General features: G+C 43.1%; 1 protein-coding gene across 13 annotated transcripts in view; it reads right to left on the bottom strand.

Moving 5' to 3' along the window:
• The window catches only part of ADD1 (adducin 1), a 1,467,941-nt gene that overhangs the window by 611,597 nt on the left and 838,064 nt on the right, over nucleotides 1–18,280 (bottom strand). For all 13 annotated transcript variants that reach the window (XM_044062916.1, XM_044062918.1, XM_044062905.1 and 10 more), the window contains one exon: nucleotides 17,283–17,384. In XM_044062916.1, the coding sequence (XP_043918851.1) occupies nucleotides 17,283–17,384 (102 nt within the window). The remainder of the gene's footprint in view (nucleotides 1–17,282; nucleotides 17,385–18,280) is intronic.

The following is an 18,280-nucleotide window of genomic DNA, read 5'->3' as shown; positions in this document are numbered from 1 at the left end:
CTCTAGGCTTTCCAATACTAGCTAAAACATTGTCTTTCCCCATAGTGCTTTTTTTAGGTAATGCCAAACTGAAAGTACTTCCAACATAGCAAATGAAAACCAAGAAAATCTAACGGTATTACTGATCAGTGTTAGGAGTCTAAACAAAAACTCCATTCCCTAGAAGCTCTCTTCACCCTAGAGAATGCTGACGTCTGTGCGGTCACTAAGACATGGTTTAAAGTCATGGACAGTGCACCAACAGTGCAAGACTATAATGCCTTCCACACATTTACACCATCTACTACACAGACAGGGACTAAAGGTGGAGGTGTCTCGAAAAATAAATATACCTGAAAGCTGGTTAAACAGGACAATGCACTTGAGTTACTCCATGTTCAAGTCACCATAGACAAAATCCCATAATACTTCCTTGCAAAAGTACAGGAATAAATGTTCCTGGACTTTGTAAACACAAAGATACAGTTGTGTACCTACCATAAATGTAGATGTTTGAGTGTATTCACTGTTGCAGTCATTATACTTGGGTTATCCTGCAGGCAGGCTACCCGCAGTCGGCCCGAGTTCCAAAGTCTAGGTCCGGCGTCTGTTGCTGTCACCTCTTCCCTGACGTCAGTGCGCCAGGGGTATAAAAGATGCAACTGACGCCATTTTCTTCAGTTTTTCTTGCCCCAGATGTCAGGTGCCCCCAAATAGGAAAGGCTGGAAAAATTATGCCAAAAAAAAGCATGTACTAAGACAAACATTTCCTTCATCTACAAGCAAATACACCACATAGGTTGTATAGAGTTGAGAAGTACAGAAAAGCCCCAGCAATGAAAAGGGGGATGGTGGGTGGGTAACCTGGACTGCAACAGAGAATACACTTGAACATCTACATTTATGGTAGGTACACAACTGTACTATGTTCATCGTGTTTCACTGTTGCAGTCATTACAGTTGGGTTGAATCCCAAAGCTGAGGTTGGGTGGCTGGGCCTAAATAGGATTAGGAGAGGCTACCAGGCCCTGCAGAACTGCAGTGGCAAAGCCTGCTTTGGATTTAGAGTAGAGAGGTAAGTGATAGTGCTCGGTGAAAGTGTGCACTGAACTCCAGGTTGCAGCTTCTAAAATGTCTTTGGTTGGTACTCCTCTGAGAAAGGCTGCTGAAGTGGCTGCTGCTCTGGTAGAATGTGGCCTAATGCCCTTAGGCACTGATTTGCCATGTTGTGCATAGCAGAAGCAAATGCAGTGTCCTATCCATTTTGAAACTGTCTGCTTTGATATATTCTTTCCTTGTGATCCTGCAGCATAAGCTACAAACAGTTGCTCAGTTTTTCTGAAAGCTTTTGTTTTGTCCAAGTAGAATCGTAGCTGCCTGTGTATGCCCAAAGTGTGCACATGTTTCTCCCCTTTATTCTGGGGATTTGGATAGAAAGTTGGCAAATTAATGGTTTGGTTAAGAGCCACACTGGAAACCACCTTTGGCATAAATGTTGGGTTTGTCCTTAGAGAGACCTATCCTGATGAAAAATGAAAGTTCCACTGCCATTAATGCCTGTAACTCAGACTATTCTTGCTGAAGTTATTGCTAGGAGCAGAGCAGTTTTCCATTATAAGAATTTTATATCAACTGTGTTGGCTGGCTCAAAAGGAGGCAGTGTGAGCTTTTCTAAAACAAAATTGAGGTCCCAAGTAGGTATTGGTGCTCTCCTTGGGGGTCTTATGTTTCTTGCCCCTCTGAGGTACTGCCTTAATAGTGGATGTGAAAAAATAGGAGGTTCCGTATTGTAATGAGCTGAAATGGCATGGATCTTAATAGATGAGAAGGATAGGCCTTTGTCCAGCATCTCAGTTAGGTACTGTAAAATCTGAGGTATATTTGGAACAAGTGGTTCGAGTCCTTGTGCCTGGTTCCAAGCACAGAATCTCTTCCATTTTTCTGCGTAAGATTTCCTAGTGCTGGGCCTCCTGGCTTCTAAAATGACATCCATAACAGCTTTAGAGAGAGGTGTGGTCTGAGTGACTATATTATCTGCCATGCAGCCAGATTTAAGGTTTTGAGTTGACTGTGTAGAATCTGATTGTTTTGTTGAGTCAGATGATGAGGAATTTGAGGTAAAGGCCAGGCTGGGCCTTGAGACAAGCTCTTTAGGATTGGGTACCAGTGCAGGCGTGGCCAGTCTGGGGCAATCAGGATAATTTTTGGCTTCTCTTGCCTGATTTTAGGAGCACTTGGGAAGAAGAGGCAGTGGAGGGAAGGCATAAACTGCCAGGGTTTTCCAGCTGAATGAAAGAGGATCCACTTTCCATGCTTGTGAGTGATAAGTCCTTGTGCAGAATTTCTGTAGTTGGCAGATGTGAGGGGAGGCAAAAAGATCTATGTCTGGGCTTCCCCATTTCCTTGTTATGCTGAAGACCTGTGGATTTAGTTTCCATTCGTGCGGATCCATGAGATTTCTGCTTAGTTCATCTGCCAATATATTTTTCGTTCCTGGCAGGAATTGTGCCTGCAGATGTACTTGACAGGTCAGTGCTGTGTTCCACAAAGTCATGGCTTGTCTGCAGAGGGGGTACGAATGTGTGCCCCCTTGCTTATGTACCACATAACTGTGTTGTTGTCAGTCTTTAGTAATAATTGTCCTGGATGTAGTAGATCCCTGAAGGCTGTCAGGGCATTCTGTACAGCTAGCATCTCTTTCTGATTGATGTGAAGATGCATTTTTTCCTTGGGCCACGTGCCCTGAATACATTTTCCTGCCATGTGTGCCCCCCAGGCATAATCCGATGCATCCGTTGATATTGTCTGCCTGGCTGTGGGTAAGGTTAAAGGCTGTCCCTTGTTGTGGTGACAGGCCCGAGACCACCATCGAAACTCCTGTTGTAGACAGGGAATTATAGTTATTGTTTCCAGGCTGTGGCAATGTTGAGTCCAAACACTTTTTAGATACCATTGTAGTTTCCTAATATGCAGTCTTGCATATGGAATTAGTAGAATGCAGGATGCCATGAAGCCCAGGGCTTGCAGAATTTTTCTTGCAGGGAGCTGGGTTTTTGTTGCCATCATTTGGAAGTAATGAGTCAGTTGCCTTTGTTTGTCTGGCGTGAGATAAGCCATCTGGGCAGTTGTAGTTAAGCTTGTACCCAGGAATATTATCTGTTGAGAGGGCACTTGTTTTAATTTATTTTCGTTTACTGTGTACCCTATGCAAATTAATAATCTTTTTACAAACGCCAGATGTTTTAGTAGAATGTCCTTGCTCTCTGCTTGAATAAGGCAGTCGTCCAAGTAGGGATATATCTGAATTCCTCTTTGTCTGCAAAATGCAATTACTGGTGCCAGGCATTTTGTGAAGACCCTGGGCGCAGAAGATAAGCCAAAGGGCAGTGCAGAGAATTGGTACTACATTGAGCCAGCTATGAATCTGAGGTATCGTCTGCAAGATTGTCTGATTGGGACATGCAGATATGCCTCCTTGAGGTCCAAAGTAACTAGCCAAGTCTTCTTGCCCAGCATAGGTAGAAGTTGCTGCAGTGTTAATATTTTGAATTTTGGAACATCCAGGAAAGTATTTAGGATTGACAAGTCCAGTATTGGTCTCCAGGCTTTGTCCTTTCTGGGTACCAGGAAAAGTCTTGAGTAAAATCCTTGTCCCTGTTCTTGCTGTGGTACTCTTGGAATAGCTCCCATGTCCATGAGAGCAGCAATTTCCTTTTGTGCCTCTGCTCATTGGTTTTGTGGCAGGTCCGGCATACCTTTTGATTTTGGAAGGGTGTGAAAGTGGAACCTGTAACCCTGAGAAACTATATTCAGTACCCATTTATCCTGGGTGATAATGTGCCAATTTTGTGAGAAAAGTGGTAGCTTTCTCCCTAGGGGTGCTGCCAAAAGGTAAGTGCTTGGCCTTTGTAGAGGGAAGTCATTGGGACTGTTTCCTATAAGGCTGTGATTTGTCTTTCTCCTCCTTTGGGGGCAGAAGCACCCCATTGTTTAGGTCTTTAGGAGCCTTGGGGCTGAGATCTGCCTATTGGGTGTCTGTATCTGCCTCTTTGGGGCCTGACACATGAAAGGACCAATTTTGTGAAGGCCAGTTTCTGCTAAACCTAGGTGGTTGAACCTGTAAGAAATCCTTTACTGTCTGCATAGATTTTGCTTTATCCTCCATTTTCTTTAACACCTCTTCTGCCTTAACACCAAACAAAGTATCATGCTGTAGTGGAGCATCCAATAACTTTACTTTAACATGTTCAGGTAAACTTTGTTCTTTCAACCAAGCATGCCCTCGGATGACAGAGCCTGTAACTGCGGCTCTGTAAGAAGCCTCTAATCAATCAAAACCACATTGCAGAGTATGCTTTCCCACTTGTTCAGCTGCATGCAATAATTCCTGCATTTACTTATTATCAGGACTGAGTTTGTAAGCATTTTCGGTTTTAACAAAGACATGAGGTACTGTTGATATTTAAGCATGTGAAACTGGCAGTTTAAAGTCCTTACAGCTAAAGTAGCAGAAGTGTGAACTTTTTCCCCCATCTATCCAGAGCTCTAGAATCTCTATCAGAGGGGACAGGGTTTTTTGCAGTGGAAGCCTTAACCCCTTTGGGACCCTGAGAAATTGTTTCTGGGTCAGCAGCAGGGTTTTTATAAAGAAATTTATGAGAGTCAGGGACCCTGTAATACCTGTCTGGCTTGACTGGTGCAGGGGGTAAAGAATCAGGAGACAGACTGGATTCAGAGAAAACATCATCAACAATATCAAGCACAGGGGGGATAGCCAGGGGCCTGTGCTGAGGCAGTAAAAGAAAGTCTCTGAGCCTTTTCTTGGATTCTGAATAATCCTGGCTCTCCCAGTGGAAATGCTCCCTCATGGTGTGCAGGGTTTCCCCAAAAGAATAATCCTCAGGTGGAGAGGCTGAAGGTATAGATTCTTCAGCATCAGAGTCCTCATAGGGAGGAAGAGAATAGCCCTGATCCGAACAGGAATCAGAGGAAATAGAAACCTGGTCAGAGGAATCATAGTCAGTGTCTTGCCTAGGCCTTTTATCAGGAGGGGGATGGGAACCCCTGATTAAAGTAATTAGGTCTTCGGCCATTTTAAACATCTGTTTCTTTGGCATGGATGACTGTTCAGGAGAATGCTGTACTTGTTTCCTTGTCTTTAATGGTGTTTTTGACTGTGCCTTGGCTGCTGCAGTGGACTTAATAGTAAGCTGTGAAGGTCTGAAAACACCCTCAGAAGCTGATGCCTGCTCAGCGGCTCTGGACCCATCTGAGGGAATAGTTTCAGTAGGCCCAATACCTTGAGTATCCAGAGGCCTAGTTGTCTCCACGTGGAAGTCGGATACAGCCTGTGGCTCTGAGGTAGCGGGTGTCAGGGGCTGCAAAAGCACCTCACTGAGAACCGGCGACTGGCCTAGAAGAGGCTTAGTCGGTTTGGGAGCTTGGATGCCCGTCCTTTTCCTTGTCTTTGCGTTTTTTATGAATTCCGGTCGTCGGTGGTTCCGACGGCATTATGTAGTTAAACCTTCGGCCAAAGTAATGTAAAACAAAATCAAACAGACCCTTAACAGTGCGTTTGTTGAATCCAACACAAAACAAACTAGTAACGTTGTGGTCAGGGCCTAGGCAGGGACTACAGTAAATGAAAGTCCTTATGAGGTATTTGCTTCCCACAAGAAATACAATTGTTAACTTTTACTGACATCGGTCTGGAGCAAGAAAAAGTTTCCCCAACGGGGGTACTTGAATTTATTGAAGACTTCGGTTCTGAAACTCTACTTTGAAAATCTCAGGAGTCGGCCGACCAGCACTTGCGGGCTGCTTTTGCTTCGGGCACTGCGCGGCAAGAGAGAGACTGAAGAAAATGGCGTCGGTTGCATCTTTTATACCCCTGGCGCACTGATGTCAGGGAAGAGGCGACAGCAACTGATGCCGGACCTAGACTTTGGAACTCGGGCTGACTGCAGGTAGCCTGCCAGCAGGATAACCCAAGTATAATGACTGCAACAGTGAAACAATGAATATTTCCCTGGACCAGATTGTCTATACACCAACCAGGGGTGCAACCATACTGGATCCGGTCCTCACTAATATGGGAGAGTGCTATACAACCCCTAGTGTAATGTCTTCCCTGTTAAGGTCAGATCACAAAATGGTCCTCCTTTGAAGTAAAAATAAAACCCGGACTCCCAGCTAACCCTGGAATATTCAAGAACTACTCTAAGGCTAACATCCTACTATTAAGTGATAACCTGACAGAACCTTCAAGCCCCCATAATCCCTGAGAACACTGCTGCCTATGCAAACAGATTAATAGTGGCACAGAAGCAGTTGTACCCACCAGGAAGAAGTACTGAACTAATTCAAAAACAAGCCACCCTGCCAGAATGACAAAAATCAATAGGCTGTATAAGAAAAGGAAGAAATGATTGCAAAATTTAGGATGTGCAGCACCCATCAGGATAAAAACACTCATTAAATTAAAGAAACAACTTAGAGGACAAATAAAGCCTACCAAAGCCAAATTTGAGGTAAATTTGGCCTCCCAGGCCAAGGACAACCACACTACATTATTTAGCTATGTCACTACCTCAAAGGCAATACACAAATTATGTGCAGAGCTCACTGTAAATGGAGCCATCTATACGGAAGATATAGCAAACCTACTGGCCAACAAATTCAGCTCCAACTTTACCCTCTCTCTCCCCCCCTCAACCTTCCCTCAGGAAATTCCATCAAATTTAACTTCCCTTGCTCTCACTAAGGAACAGATCTTTAATGCTCTCTCTCTCTCTAATGTCAAGAGCACTGCATCAATGGGCCCACACAATATCCCAGGATGCCTTCTAAACAGCATTAAACATGACCTATCAGGACCTTTGGAACTGCTACATATTATATTATTTAATTGCAGCCTCCAAACAGGCTTCATGTCTCATGAATAGAGAACAGGAACAGTCATCCCTCTGCACAAAGGTGGGCCAACTACAGACCCATAAGTCTCACTAGTCTTATATGCAAAGCCATGGAGAGAGTTATTACTGAAATGATCAATATTGATTTAGTAAACCTCCAGACACTGGACGCAACCCAATATGGCTTTGTCAAGGGCAAGTCATGCCTACCGAACCTGGTGGACTTCTTTGAGAAGGTCACCAAACCAATGGATGAGGGCAAAATGGTTCACACTACTTACCTTGACCTGCTCAATGCATTTGGCACAATACCCCACTCAGACACTGCTGACAAACTCAAGAGATTAGGTACAAACCCATATGTTATGTGGTGGGTTGCCAACTGGCTCACAGACAGGACTCAGGAAATTAGAATTGGGGAGTTCACCTCTATAGAGAGGCCGGTCACAAGTGCAGTCCCTCAGGTCCTTGGATCACTCCTTTTTGGCATTTACTTATCTGAAGTTAAGGCCAATATCAGTGATCTCTGGCTGGCCAAATAACAGAAGCCTCACCACAGCCTTGCCTATCACAAGGTTATGATGTTCAAAACAATGGCACCCTATTATAATTCCGAGACTCATGTGAACCCTGGAATTAAGAAAATTATGAGAAAAAAAAATAAGGAAAAAAGGAAAGAAAATACAGGAGAACAGCTGGGTCTACTTCACAATGTCGAAAGCCGACAATATCGAAGCTGACATTGTTGGCACCACATCATCGAAAGCACAGAACATTGTGCAGGTAAACGGAAATCTCCGTGGGGGAGATTTCCGTTTACCTCAATGTAGTGCAGTCTCGGAGTTGGAATATTTAAGTAGGGGGGTGGGGGTGGGGGCTTGTCCTCCTGCCTACGCTAGTTAGTTTTTATTTTTTATTTATTTTTTTTAAAACGTTATTCGATGTTTTACTACATCGATCACTAGAGGTCGACCTTTAGTGATTCGATGTAGTAAGATTTCGATAATGTGATATAGACGTGAACAGCCAATGTCTAACATTGTTGTTCTTTAAAGTAAGCCCCCTCTGCATCTCCTCAACCCAAATTTGTATACCAATTCCAAGACTGCCATATCCAAAGAATTCTTGGACTTGGTATGTGTTAAGTCCACATTTTCACTCATTCAGTCTTGATATCGTAGGACTCTCCCTAATGAGTCTCAGAATACCAAATGGGTACCATTCAGAAATGACTTTTTTATCTGTTTCTCCTTACTGTTTGCTGACCAAAGTAGTGGACTTATCCAAACATAACCCATTTTAGCCACAGCCTAGGAGTTACAGAACATAGCCGAAAGAAGGTACAATCATTAACATGTTACAGCAGTCTGTAGTTATGGAACATCACATCTTTTACTGTATACACAATAGCAAACAGCAGAATTATTCAAAATAGTAATTGACAGCATAGCTCTCTACTTCAACACACAAAAATATCTGGGGGAATAATAATGGGGGAACAGAGATCCAAAAACAGGAACAAATTTTATATTGTTCTTATAAACTTAGAAAATTGGTAGAATAAAAAGTCTTGTGCTAGCACACATTTTCTGAAGGATATTTAGTCTGGAACTCAAATGCCTATTGTTTAGTGAATTCAGTCCTCATTGACCACATAAATCCAGAAAAACACAAATTTTATGAGGAACAGACCAAAAATATGAACCACAAGTCTGGACAGTTGAGAGGTATGACTGATAGTAACCATATATACATACTGAATAATATGACTAAGAGTGTTAGTGAAAAGGATGCTTATTAAGGGTAGTGTTTTTGTGGCTAGGAGATGGTTAAGCTGGGGGGGGGGGGTAGTGTCTACAGAAAGGAGGAATGGGTTAGTTGTGGGATATGGGATTAGGACATTACTGCAGTCTGAGGAATTAACAGCTGTAAGTGGTGTTGGATGCATTGGAAGAGTGCGAACATTGGCTGAATTACATTACTTGCAGGGTACTGAGGCATGGAGCAGGTGGCCCTTTGTCTTCAGTGAGTAAGGAATTCATTTCCAAATGAGATGCATGCGATTATGTTACAGATCATCATATAAATCTTGATCATGGGAAAGAATGAGATCCATATTGTACAAGCTACCTAAAACAGGTCTGCAGAACCAGTATGCTGCCTAACTAAAGCACTATGGGATATCACTTCACAAAAATAAAGAACATATTCCACTTGACTGAACAAATCTATCGAGTGGAAGGCCTTCTGGCTGTTTCCATCACTTTTTAATCTGAAGGTATCACAAGGACTACAGCAAAAAACAGATAAAGCACAGCTGGGTAGTCAACCACAGCTATGATGGACTTCTACAACTTGTACCAGAGAAGATACTTTAACTAATGGGTGTCAAACAGTCTGTAACCATACCTCCTCAACCATCAACATGCAACAATGACAAGTTTTGGTCTTTCAATTATTTTTTTGATTAGGTACACACAATGCACAGTAACAGAGAATGGCAAGAAGGTATTCAAGAATTTCTCCCTCTACGGAATGAAGAGCCCATCTACAGTTACCTTCCATGTCCTGCTGATTTTTTGGAGGGGGGTATCAACACTTTGAGAGGCCAAAAGGTCGATGTCTGAAATGCCTCACTTCTAGAAGAAATGATTCAGGGACAGCTAGAATGACAACGGGCAGTTCAGGCAATCTGTCAGCAAATTCACTTTTCTCAGGATGCAAGCTGCTAGGACAGCGTCTCTCTACAAAATGGGGGTGGGTGTGAGCATGTTTTCTCTCTTGTTTATTTACCACATGAAAGACTGGACACTGGACTGAATTGAGGGTACCTCTAGCTTTGTTTGTATGCTTGTTGTTTGTTTGCTTGTTATTTCCCTGAAACGCTAATTCCACTTAAAACGCGGCTTTTCAGCGCTTCTGTGGATCCCTAGTGATATCTGCATTGCTTACTGTACTTATTTCCTTGTTTCACTTATAGGTTCATAGGTTCATACTAGGCTATCTGCCCTAGGGCATTTATAAGCCTAGCCAGAGTGTGTTTGGCTTTCGCCACCCATTTTAATTTAATTTTGTTATGCCCTTTTTCGAGGTTAGTATACTGTGCCTCTGTCTAACAGTGACACAGAAGTGATACCCGGGGTAAACCTACGATCTCCCATCCACTCAAGATTCCTCTTGAAGAGAGTCAATGAGGGACTCTGCCTAACCTGGACTGGGATTTTATTCCAGAGTGAAGGGCGCCTCTGGGTTATGAATCTGTCCCTCCAGCATGTCCTATTTATTTCAGTGCTGAGGTTCAAGTCTCTCGAGCGCGTAGCTCGATGGGATTTGGATTTTCTGAGGTGCAGCATGTCCATTAATTCCGGGTTGGACATGGCTTTATACGTCAGGCACAGATCGCCTCTGAGCAGGTGGTATGCCACTGAGTAGAGCTGGAGTTTCTTTAACTGGGCAGCATATGGCATCTGTTTGAGCCCTTTGATCCTCTTGGTGAGGTAACTTTTGGGGTCTTTCCAGTTGCTGCAGGTGTCTGGTAAGGTACATCCCAAAAGGGGCATTGTACTCATTACGGCACCCAGTTTGCAGATCCTGCCTCTTAAACCTGGTCGATTTCTTCGAAACAGTCACCAAGGCCATTGACGACAGGAAGGTGGTCCACACAGCCTACTTGGACCTCGCAAAAGCCTTCGATACAATACCCCACTCGGGCATTATAGATAAGCTCACCAGCTTAAATATAAACCCCTATGTCACTAGACACTAGGTGGTTTGCAAACTGGCTCAAGGAGAGAACCCACATGGTTAGAATTGCTGTAGCCATGTCAGACTCCAAACCAGTTACAAGTGGCGTCCCACAAGGCTCAGTCCTGGGACCTCTCTTGTTCGGTATATATTTCTTGGAGGTACAGGCCAACACGGAAGGACTGTGGCTGACCAAGTTCGCAGATGACTGCAAACTGGGCGCCATAATCGACTGTCCAGCTAACACAAGCATCCTCCAAAAGGGCCTCACAGAAACAGACAACTGGTGCCAGAGCCATGGCCTCAAGCTAAACGCCAAAAGTGTATAGTCATCCCCTTTGGCAGAAACAAAGTGCCCACAAATTACCACATAGGTGGTAATCCATTAAGTACAGAAGTAATTAGGGACCTGGGGACCCAAAGTTGATAGCAATCTCTCATTTGACAACCACGTAGCCCACCTAATCATGAAGGGATTCACATCTAGATCAGGGGAGGTCATCGTGCCTCTTTACTCATCCCTCATCAGGCCCATAATTGAGTACAATGTCCCTTTTGGGATGTACCTTACCAGACACCTGCAGCAACTGGAAAGACCCCAAAAGTACCTCACCAAGAGGATCAAAGGCCTCAAACAGATGCCATATGCTGCCCGGTTAAAGAAACTCCAGTTCTACTCAGTGGCATACCACCTGCTCAGAGGCAATCTGTGCCTGACGTATAAAGTCATGTCCAACCCGGAATTAATGGACATGCTGCACCTCAGAAAATCCAAATCCCATTGAGCTACGCGCTCGAGAGACTTGAACCTCAGCGCTGGAGGGACAGATTCATAACCCAGAGGCTCCCTTCACTCTGGAATAACATCCCAGTCCAAAATCCCAGTCCAGGTTAGGCAGAGTCCCTCATTGACTCTCTTCAAGAGGAATCTTGATGAGTGGATGGGAGATCGTAGGTTTACCCCGGGTATCAATTTTGTGTCACTGTTAGACAGAGGCACAGTATACTAACCTCGAAAAAGGGCATAGCAAGATTAATTTAAAATAGGTGGCGAAAGCCAAACACACACTGTCTAAGCTTATAAATGCCCTAGGGCAGACAGCCTAGTATGAACCTATGAACCTAAGGAGCAGTATTCCAGCTTGAGGAAGCTTCAGGATAAGGACTACACTCAGCTCTCATTGGTTCACAGGAGATACAGGGCAGCTCAGCTCCAAAGCCATTTCTGCCTAGCTCTCATTTCAAGGAAGGTCAGCTCAGTTATACCAATGGTAAATTTATTAGCACCTACCCAGCTTCTTTTGAAAGGCAGTGTGTGTGTGTGTGTGTGTGTGTGTGTGTGTGTGTGTGTGTGTGTGTGTACCACACTGCTTAACTTGGGACATGAAGCCTCACGTAGGGAAGGGGATTGGAGCCTACGACAAATGCATCCTTCCACTTTGCCTTATTTGCTGGAGTAGATTTACATCTCTTGCCTTAATGTTAGCTGGACTGTTTGATTTATTGAGGTATAACAGTTCTTCAATTACTGGATCCTTTATAGCCCTATAAGCAAGACACAGATCATCACTAAGGATTCTACATAAAACAGAGAACAGGGATAAAATATCCAAGTCTTCTTTTGTACTTAAGATCAGATCTTTTAGGCCCCATGACCTTTTAGCTACAAACCTTTAGGGGATTTTGAATTGCTTGATATGCTTTGTAAGGTATAGCCCAAAAAGGGCAGTGTACTTAGTGAGAACTTCTTTTAATCTGAAAGAGCTACCTTTTGCTATAACCACACATTACACAAGGTAAAAGGCTTTCCTAACCAAGTTGTAATGTGATGGTCAGATGTAGAGCAGCTGTCCACCTATGTGCTCAGGTCACTCACCTTTTCATTTTGAGGTGGTATAGTATCTATGCTACAAGCTGGAACTAAGGGGTTGCCTAGTAAATGCAACAATGTTGCACTTTTTTGGCAATGAGCCTATTTTTAGTACACCAACTACTGACAATTGTAAGCTCCTGCTGGAGTGCATGTATGTCAGACGGAGACTTGACGACTCCTAGTTTACAATTATCCTTAAACTTTGTTAACCAGAGATCCTCATTTGATAAGTGCAGATCTCAAAAATAGATGCCAAACAGCAAATGTCCCAGCACAGATCCCTGCTGAGCTACACATTGGTCACCTTTGCGCTCTGACTACGCACCACCTACTCTTACTGTGAATCCTGTTCCTAAACAAGTTAGCTATCCACCTAACCACATATGGGTCAGTTTGGAGCTCCTTCAATTTGTTTACTATACTTGCACGTGGTATGGTACAGAGTGTGCCTTGGCAAGGTTGCCCACAGTCTATAGCCTGAGAACTCTCTCAAAGAAGTTCACATGATTCATTAGACAGGCACTCCCTTTGACAAAGCCAAACTGCTGGTGCTTAAGTTGATACGTTCATAGGTGATTACTTGGCTAATGGGCTTTTTAAGCCTAGTCATGCTGACCCAAGACAAGAACCTTTTTAAGCCTAGCCACACTCCAGTAAGCCAGCTTCTCACTGGTTCAGTACAGCAAGACAACTGCTTTGATCTCCCTTTCTCACTGCTTTTTGTGGACCCCTCTTTTATAGTAGGTGAGAGCACAACTTCTAAACTGTGCATCTGACGAGAACTCCTCATGCAACCTTTGAAACATTCATTACCAGAAACTGCAAATTGTTCATAGGAAGATGAGGAGCGCCATTTCAAGATGGTGGTGATCTTTCACCACTCTAGAGTTTGGCAACAGAAATCAGACAGCTGGTGAAAAACTATGAAAACAGTGCGACTGTAGCCAATGATACTGCAAAGTCCATTGTAAAACCCACATTCTCATGCATGCAAAAAACCACCATGAAAATTTGGCAGCAATACAGCTTAACAGATGCAGAAGTGTCTGAATCTGTACTCTCCATTGCATCTCCACCAAAGTAACCAAGACCACACTCTCCCGGGGACATATCCATATGAAGGAACAGGCAATAAAGTGTCTAGCTCTGCAAGTGTGACAATAACTAATAAGGCAGGACTGCTCACAGTTTGTCCTATGTGACTGGAATGGTATTATCAGGGAACCTCAAGGGGTCCACAAAGCACCAGTCATCCAGGTAAAGAACACAGGAGTTTCTTCTGCAAGGTCTCAGTCACTGACTAGTTTGTGTCTTTTGGCTTTTCCCGGTTAGGGGTCACCACAGCAGAACCCCGGTCCGCTAATGATTGGTAGTTGATTTTTACGTGCCGAGTTACCAGCCCTGACGCACAACAACGAAGGTACGCCCATTCACGCGTGTCTCCACGCAGAAGATACTCTAGCTGAGAATCGAACCGGACAGCATATCCTGGGGAAGAGTAAATTATTTATTTATTTTACATTTGTTGACCGGGAGTAGTCTGAGCTACAAATGGTCCTTTTTCAGTAGAGGCCAGAAGAGTAAAGCTCCACATAAAGGTACAAACACAACAAAAGCAATTACAGAGATAATTACAATATTTGCTGGTATTAACAACATTGTGGAAATTACAAATATTTACAGGTAATCATTTCAAATGCAGGTAATGTAATATATAATTATATTCTTATAGTAAATAGAGTGTTAGTTCAGTATAATCTGTAGTTACTTACTGGAGCTGACTGAAGGGAGGTTAGTAGCGGTTAAGCTAAAGGACAGGAAAAGCTGGGCAGAGTGAGAGCCAAAGTAAGAGATAGTGGTCAACTAAGGGGCAGTTTATATGGGGAAGGACAGTTTTTGGGGGGTGCGTACAGTGACAGAACCAGAGTGTTTTAAAGGTCAAACAACAAACAAAAAGATCTTGCCTCAAGAGATCCGAGACACTAATGGGGCAAAATGAATCAATCATGTCCAAGACACCAACCAGGTGCCCTAAGCAATATGTAGCAGTAGATGTGCTCACTTAAGACTCTGAGGATCAGGACTGGAAGGAATCTTTCAACTCCCCACTGGAGATGAAATTAAGCAGAAGTAGAGACCCATTTTTTTCAAAGATACAACTGCGTCTATGACTTCTACAGGCCACTAAGAAGAAGAGTCTAACCATATATCTCAAGACCACTGAGCAGATAGCTTGCTCTTTAAGTTGCTTCTGGAACAGGACTAAAGAACTGTAAGGCATGGCCAGTCATGACTGTGACAAGCAACCAAACAGTCCTTGGTTCAGAACCCCAATCCATGTCACAACAGAACTTCCTCCTCATGGTATACAGTAGACCACAGTCAAGAATGTAACTGCAGCACTGGTGTATTTGCTGGCATCATCGGGGGGGGGGGGGGGTGTATGATACCCAACAGCTCTCCTCAGTCTGAAGGAGATGCTTCCTCCTTGGGGTAGGCTGGGCACATAAAAAGAGCAGCAAAGTGCTGATAGGGGTTCATAAAGATCCTCCAGAGTACTGAAGACTTGCTTCCTTTTCAGGATGCAGGTTGTACTATCTTTACCTGTCTCCAAGTCCTCGGATTCTCCAAAGGAAGCAAAAGCTCAAGAAAGGTATGACCATGAATGCCGGATATATACAGAGTCATGCATGATATGGAGAAGTGCCCAATGACCGAAAATCAGTGTACATGTACGCACTAGCCAACAGCAGCTTGGGGACTTGTGAGGCTGGCATCCAGCTACACTTCTTAAGGGTAAGCTCCCATACCCATCAAGACAGGTCTCAGCAAACCTCAAACTGCCATCTGAAGTGTAGGCTTGAACTGCAGAACTTGATTGATCTTACTTATTCTGTACCATCAGAGCTCTGACAGATGCTAGATCTAGAGAGGAATCCTCACATCCCAAATGCTGCCACTGAGCTAAGTTAAGGTGGCTCAAGGGTCCAACTCCTGGCATCTGACCAACTGTGGGCATGCTCCAATCAATTAATAGAAGGGATTAACAGTATCCATATCCGGAGGCATGTCTTCAAGATGGGGAAACAGGATTGCACCTCCCACAGGCCCCTCATCATCTACCAGAAGAGTATAACAAGTGCAAGGTCCAAACTAAAAAATCTGCTAGTCAAAGCCAAGAATGTGATACACTATTGCCATAATGCGTGAAGTGACCACAGTCAATTTTTTTTTTTTTTTTTTAAATTCTGACTGTGCTTTTAAAAAGACCTGCAGCTCCATAAGGGGATCTTTCCAAAGAATGCAACACTACGTACCTTTACACATCTCCATTCTCTGAGTAGACAGGAAGATCAAATGTTTATTGCTCCTGGATCTATGGCCAGCTGGGTTGAAGTGCTGGCACTTATGGCAGGTCTGATTTTATCCTTTTGTTGACAAAGTTAGTCCTACTAGGCTAGTGGCCTCTTTTCAATTGTACACTGACTATGGAAAAATTTGCCAAAGCAGCAGAAAAAGTCTCATACACAAAATACATGCAATGGGATGTTTTACATTCAACTGAGCTACCAACAAGTCAGGCAGATTGTACCTCGGTTTAACAGCTCATCCAAAGGACTAAAACTGCAGTGCAATGTCAGTAACAGGAGCTGAATCCAAGTACTTGGGGTGTGAATAGAACTCACAACCTTCTGACTGCCCAGAACCAAAGGTAAGTGTGATACCTGTTGAGCTACTGATACAAATCTTCACACTATGGTCCTTCACCAAGCAGCAAAGGGAATGCAAGCCTTATCAGATAGACACTCAACTACTTTGTAGGTTTCAGTACTTCAAGAACTGATCATGGCAACTTTTCTTCTGTGAACATTAAGAATGAGATCCAAACACTGCAAATGGCTAAAAAGAACCATCAGGCTCAAGGGAAACAATTGTTTTCGTAGCACTGCACTTATATCAAGCTTTTGACCAAAGGTTGGGAGTGCATGGCCCAAAGTGCAGGAGTCTTGGGGGGGGGGGGGGCTGAAATACAGAAAAAGTGATGATAAACTCAGCTGTAGGCTCAAGAAGAAAGGCTCCTGATGTTAGATCTGCACCTTCCTGTTCTCGTATACAGAACTACAAATTGCTGTATTGCAAGAAATTATCACCACCCTTCCACTGGATGTCCAAAGGGAACAGTCTAGAATCGCATTTAACATGCTGTAAACTAAACCACGGAGCAGACTGACAGAAGATTGCAAAACTAAAATAGCTGGCGGAAAAAAAGTCACACTTGTACAGTTTACTTACAAAGGCTTAAAATTACATACCAAGAATTCACATTAATGTATTTACTTATAGCCTACATTAAGTTTGGAAATTCCTGTGTTTCCGTACTAAGTTTCTCAAGACATTGTACTGTTCCAGTTGATCTCAGATTCGTTGAAAAAGTCTTGCCTGGATTAGCAGCTAATTCAATTAACAAAAATATGAAAAAATATGCAAGTGCATACAGAAATCAATTTGCACCCAATGAACAGCAAGGTAAATTAATTTGTCTTCCTGCAAAGTTACCTCAAATTTTCTCTGCAATTGTACAGTACATATAAGCAAGACTGTCTCCTAAATCTAACAACATGGTCAGCATTACATGCAATTAATACAAAAGTATATAAACTACACATTGTTGTCAAGTTTAGAAGCTACTTTCTTACTTGCTGTCATGCTATCGCTTCTCTCAGGGAAGAGCAGTTATCAGTTACAAAGGCTATTAAGATCAAGAGACGCACCTTGTTTCTCATTTCCTGGACCTCCTTGGGATCGGTATTCAACGGTACAAACTGATTAGGTACACTAGAGGTGACAGTTCTATGTCCCTCCTCTTTAGTCCACTGTAACATCAAGAACACGTGAGGTTAGTATGGACACAACAGCTGCAAACATCTAAAGCAGCACTTAGCACCACAATAAATCATGCATTTCACATATATTAACAATTAGAGAACTGAACCAATGATTTCCAGAGTTCAATTTGTCGAGTTCTGTGTTCTGCAGGTTAACTATGCTGCAGTGTTAAAACTGCATGTCTTATACAAGCAATTTAGTGCTTGTGTTTTTCGAACTGGAGCAGTGGAGGGCAATGCACGGACTCATTTCATAAGCAAACATATGGTAATATTTTCTAAACCATCCACAGACTGCTACAGTGGAATAACACAACCATTTTATAAAGTATACAACCTTAGAAAATACATCACAGCTACAGCTTAGCTATAGAACATTATGAGAATAAAACAACCCACTAGATATGATCATTGATTCACTACTCCAAAAAAAAAAACGCTTAACATTGAAGCAAACTTACGCATAAGATGACAGGACTATGGAAGGTGATGTGACCTCACTAGTTCACAAGCCGAGTACAGAATTCTGTACTGTGAGGCATGAGTGTGCACCACCGAGGCTCTGTGCCTAAAGTGAAAGGCAGCCTCAATGCAATTCAGAGATCCAGTCACAATACTGAATCTCTACTGGTAGCAAAAGCCACAAAACAGCACTCTAGCTGGGTAATTCAATGATCTCTGCTGCTGTGTAAAGTTGTAGTCAAAAGGATAAAAGAAATAACCCCAAGCAAAAAATAATCATATTAATAGATGAAGCACTTCATGGTTTTAATCTTAGATGGCTGTTTCACAGTATCAGTGCATATATTATGCAAAGGCTTCCTACATATTAAACTTGCTTTATTTTTCTTGTGTAAAATACTTTTTTTACCACTACAAGTCAA

Source organism: Protopterus annectens, chromosome 2.part1 (genome assembly GCF_019279795.1).
Source record: "Protopterus annectens isolate FY-2018-M chromosome 2.part1, PAN1.0, whole genome shotgun sequence".
Classification (NCBI taxonomy): Eukaryota; Metazoa; Chordata; order Ceratodontiformes; family Protopteridae; genus Protopterus; species Protopterus annectens.
Note: the sequence above shows the minus strand (reverse complement) of the source record. Positions and strands in the feature narration are given on the sequence as shown.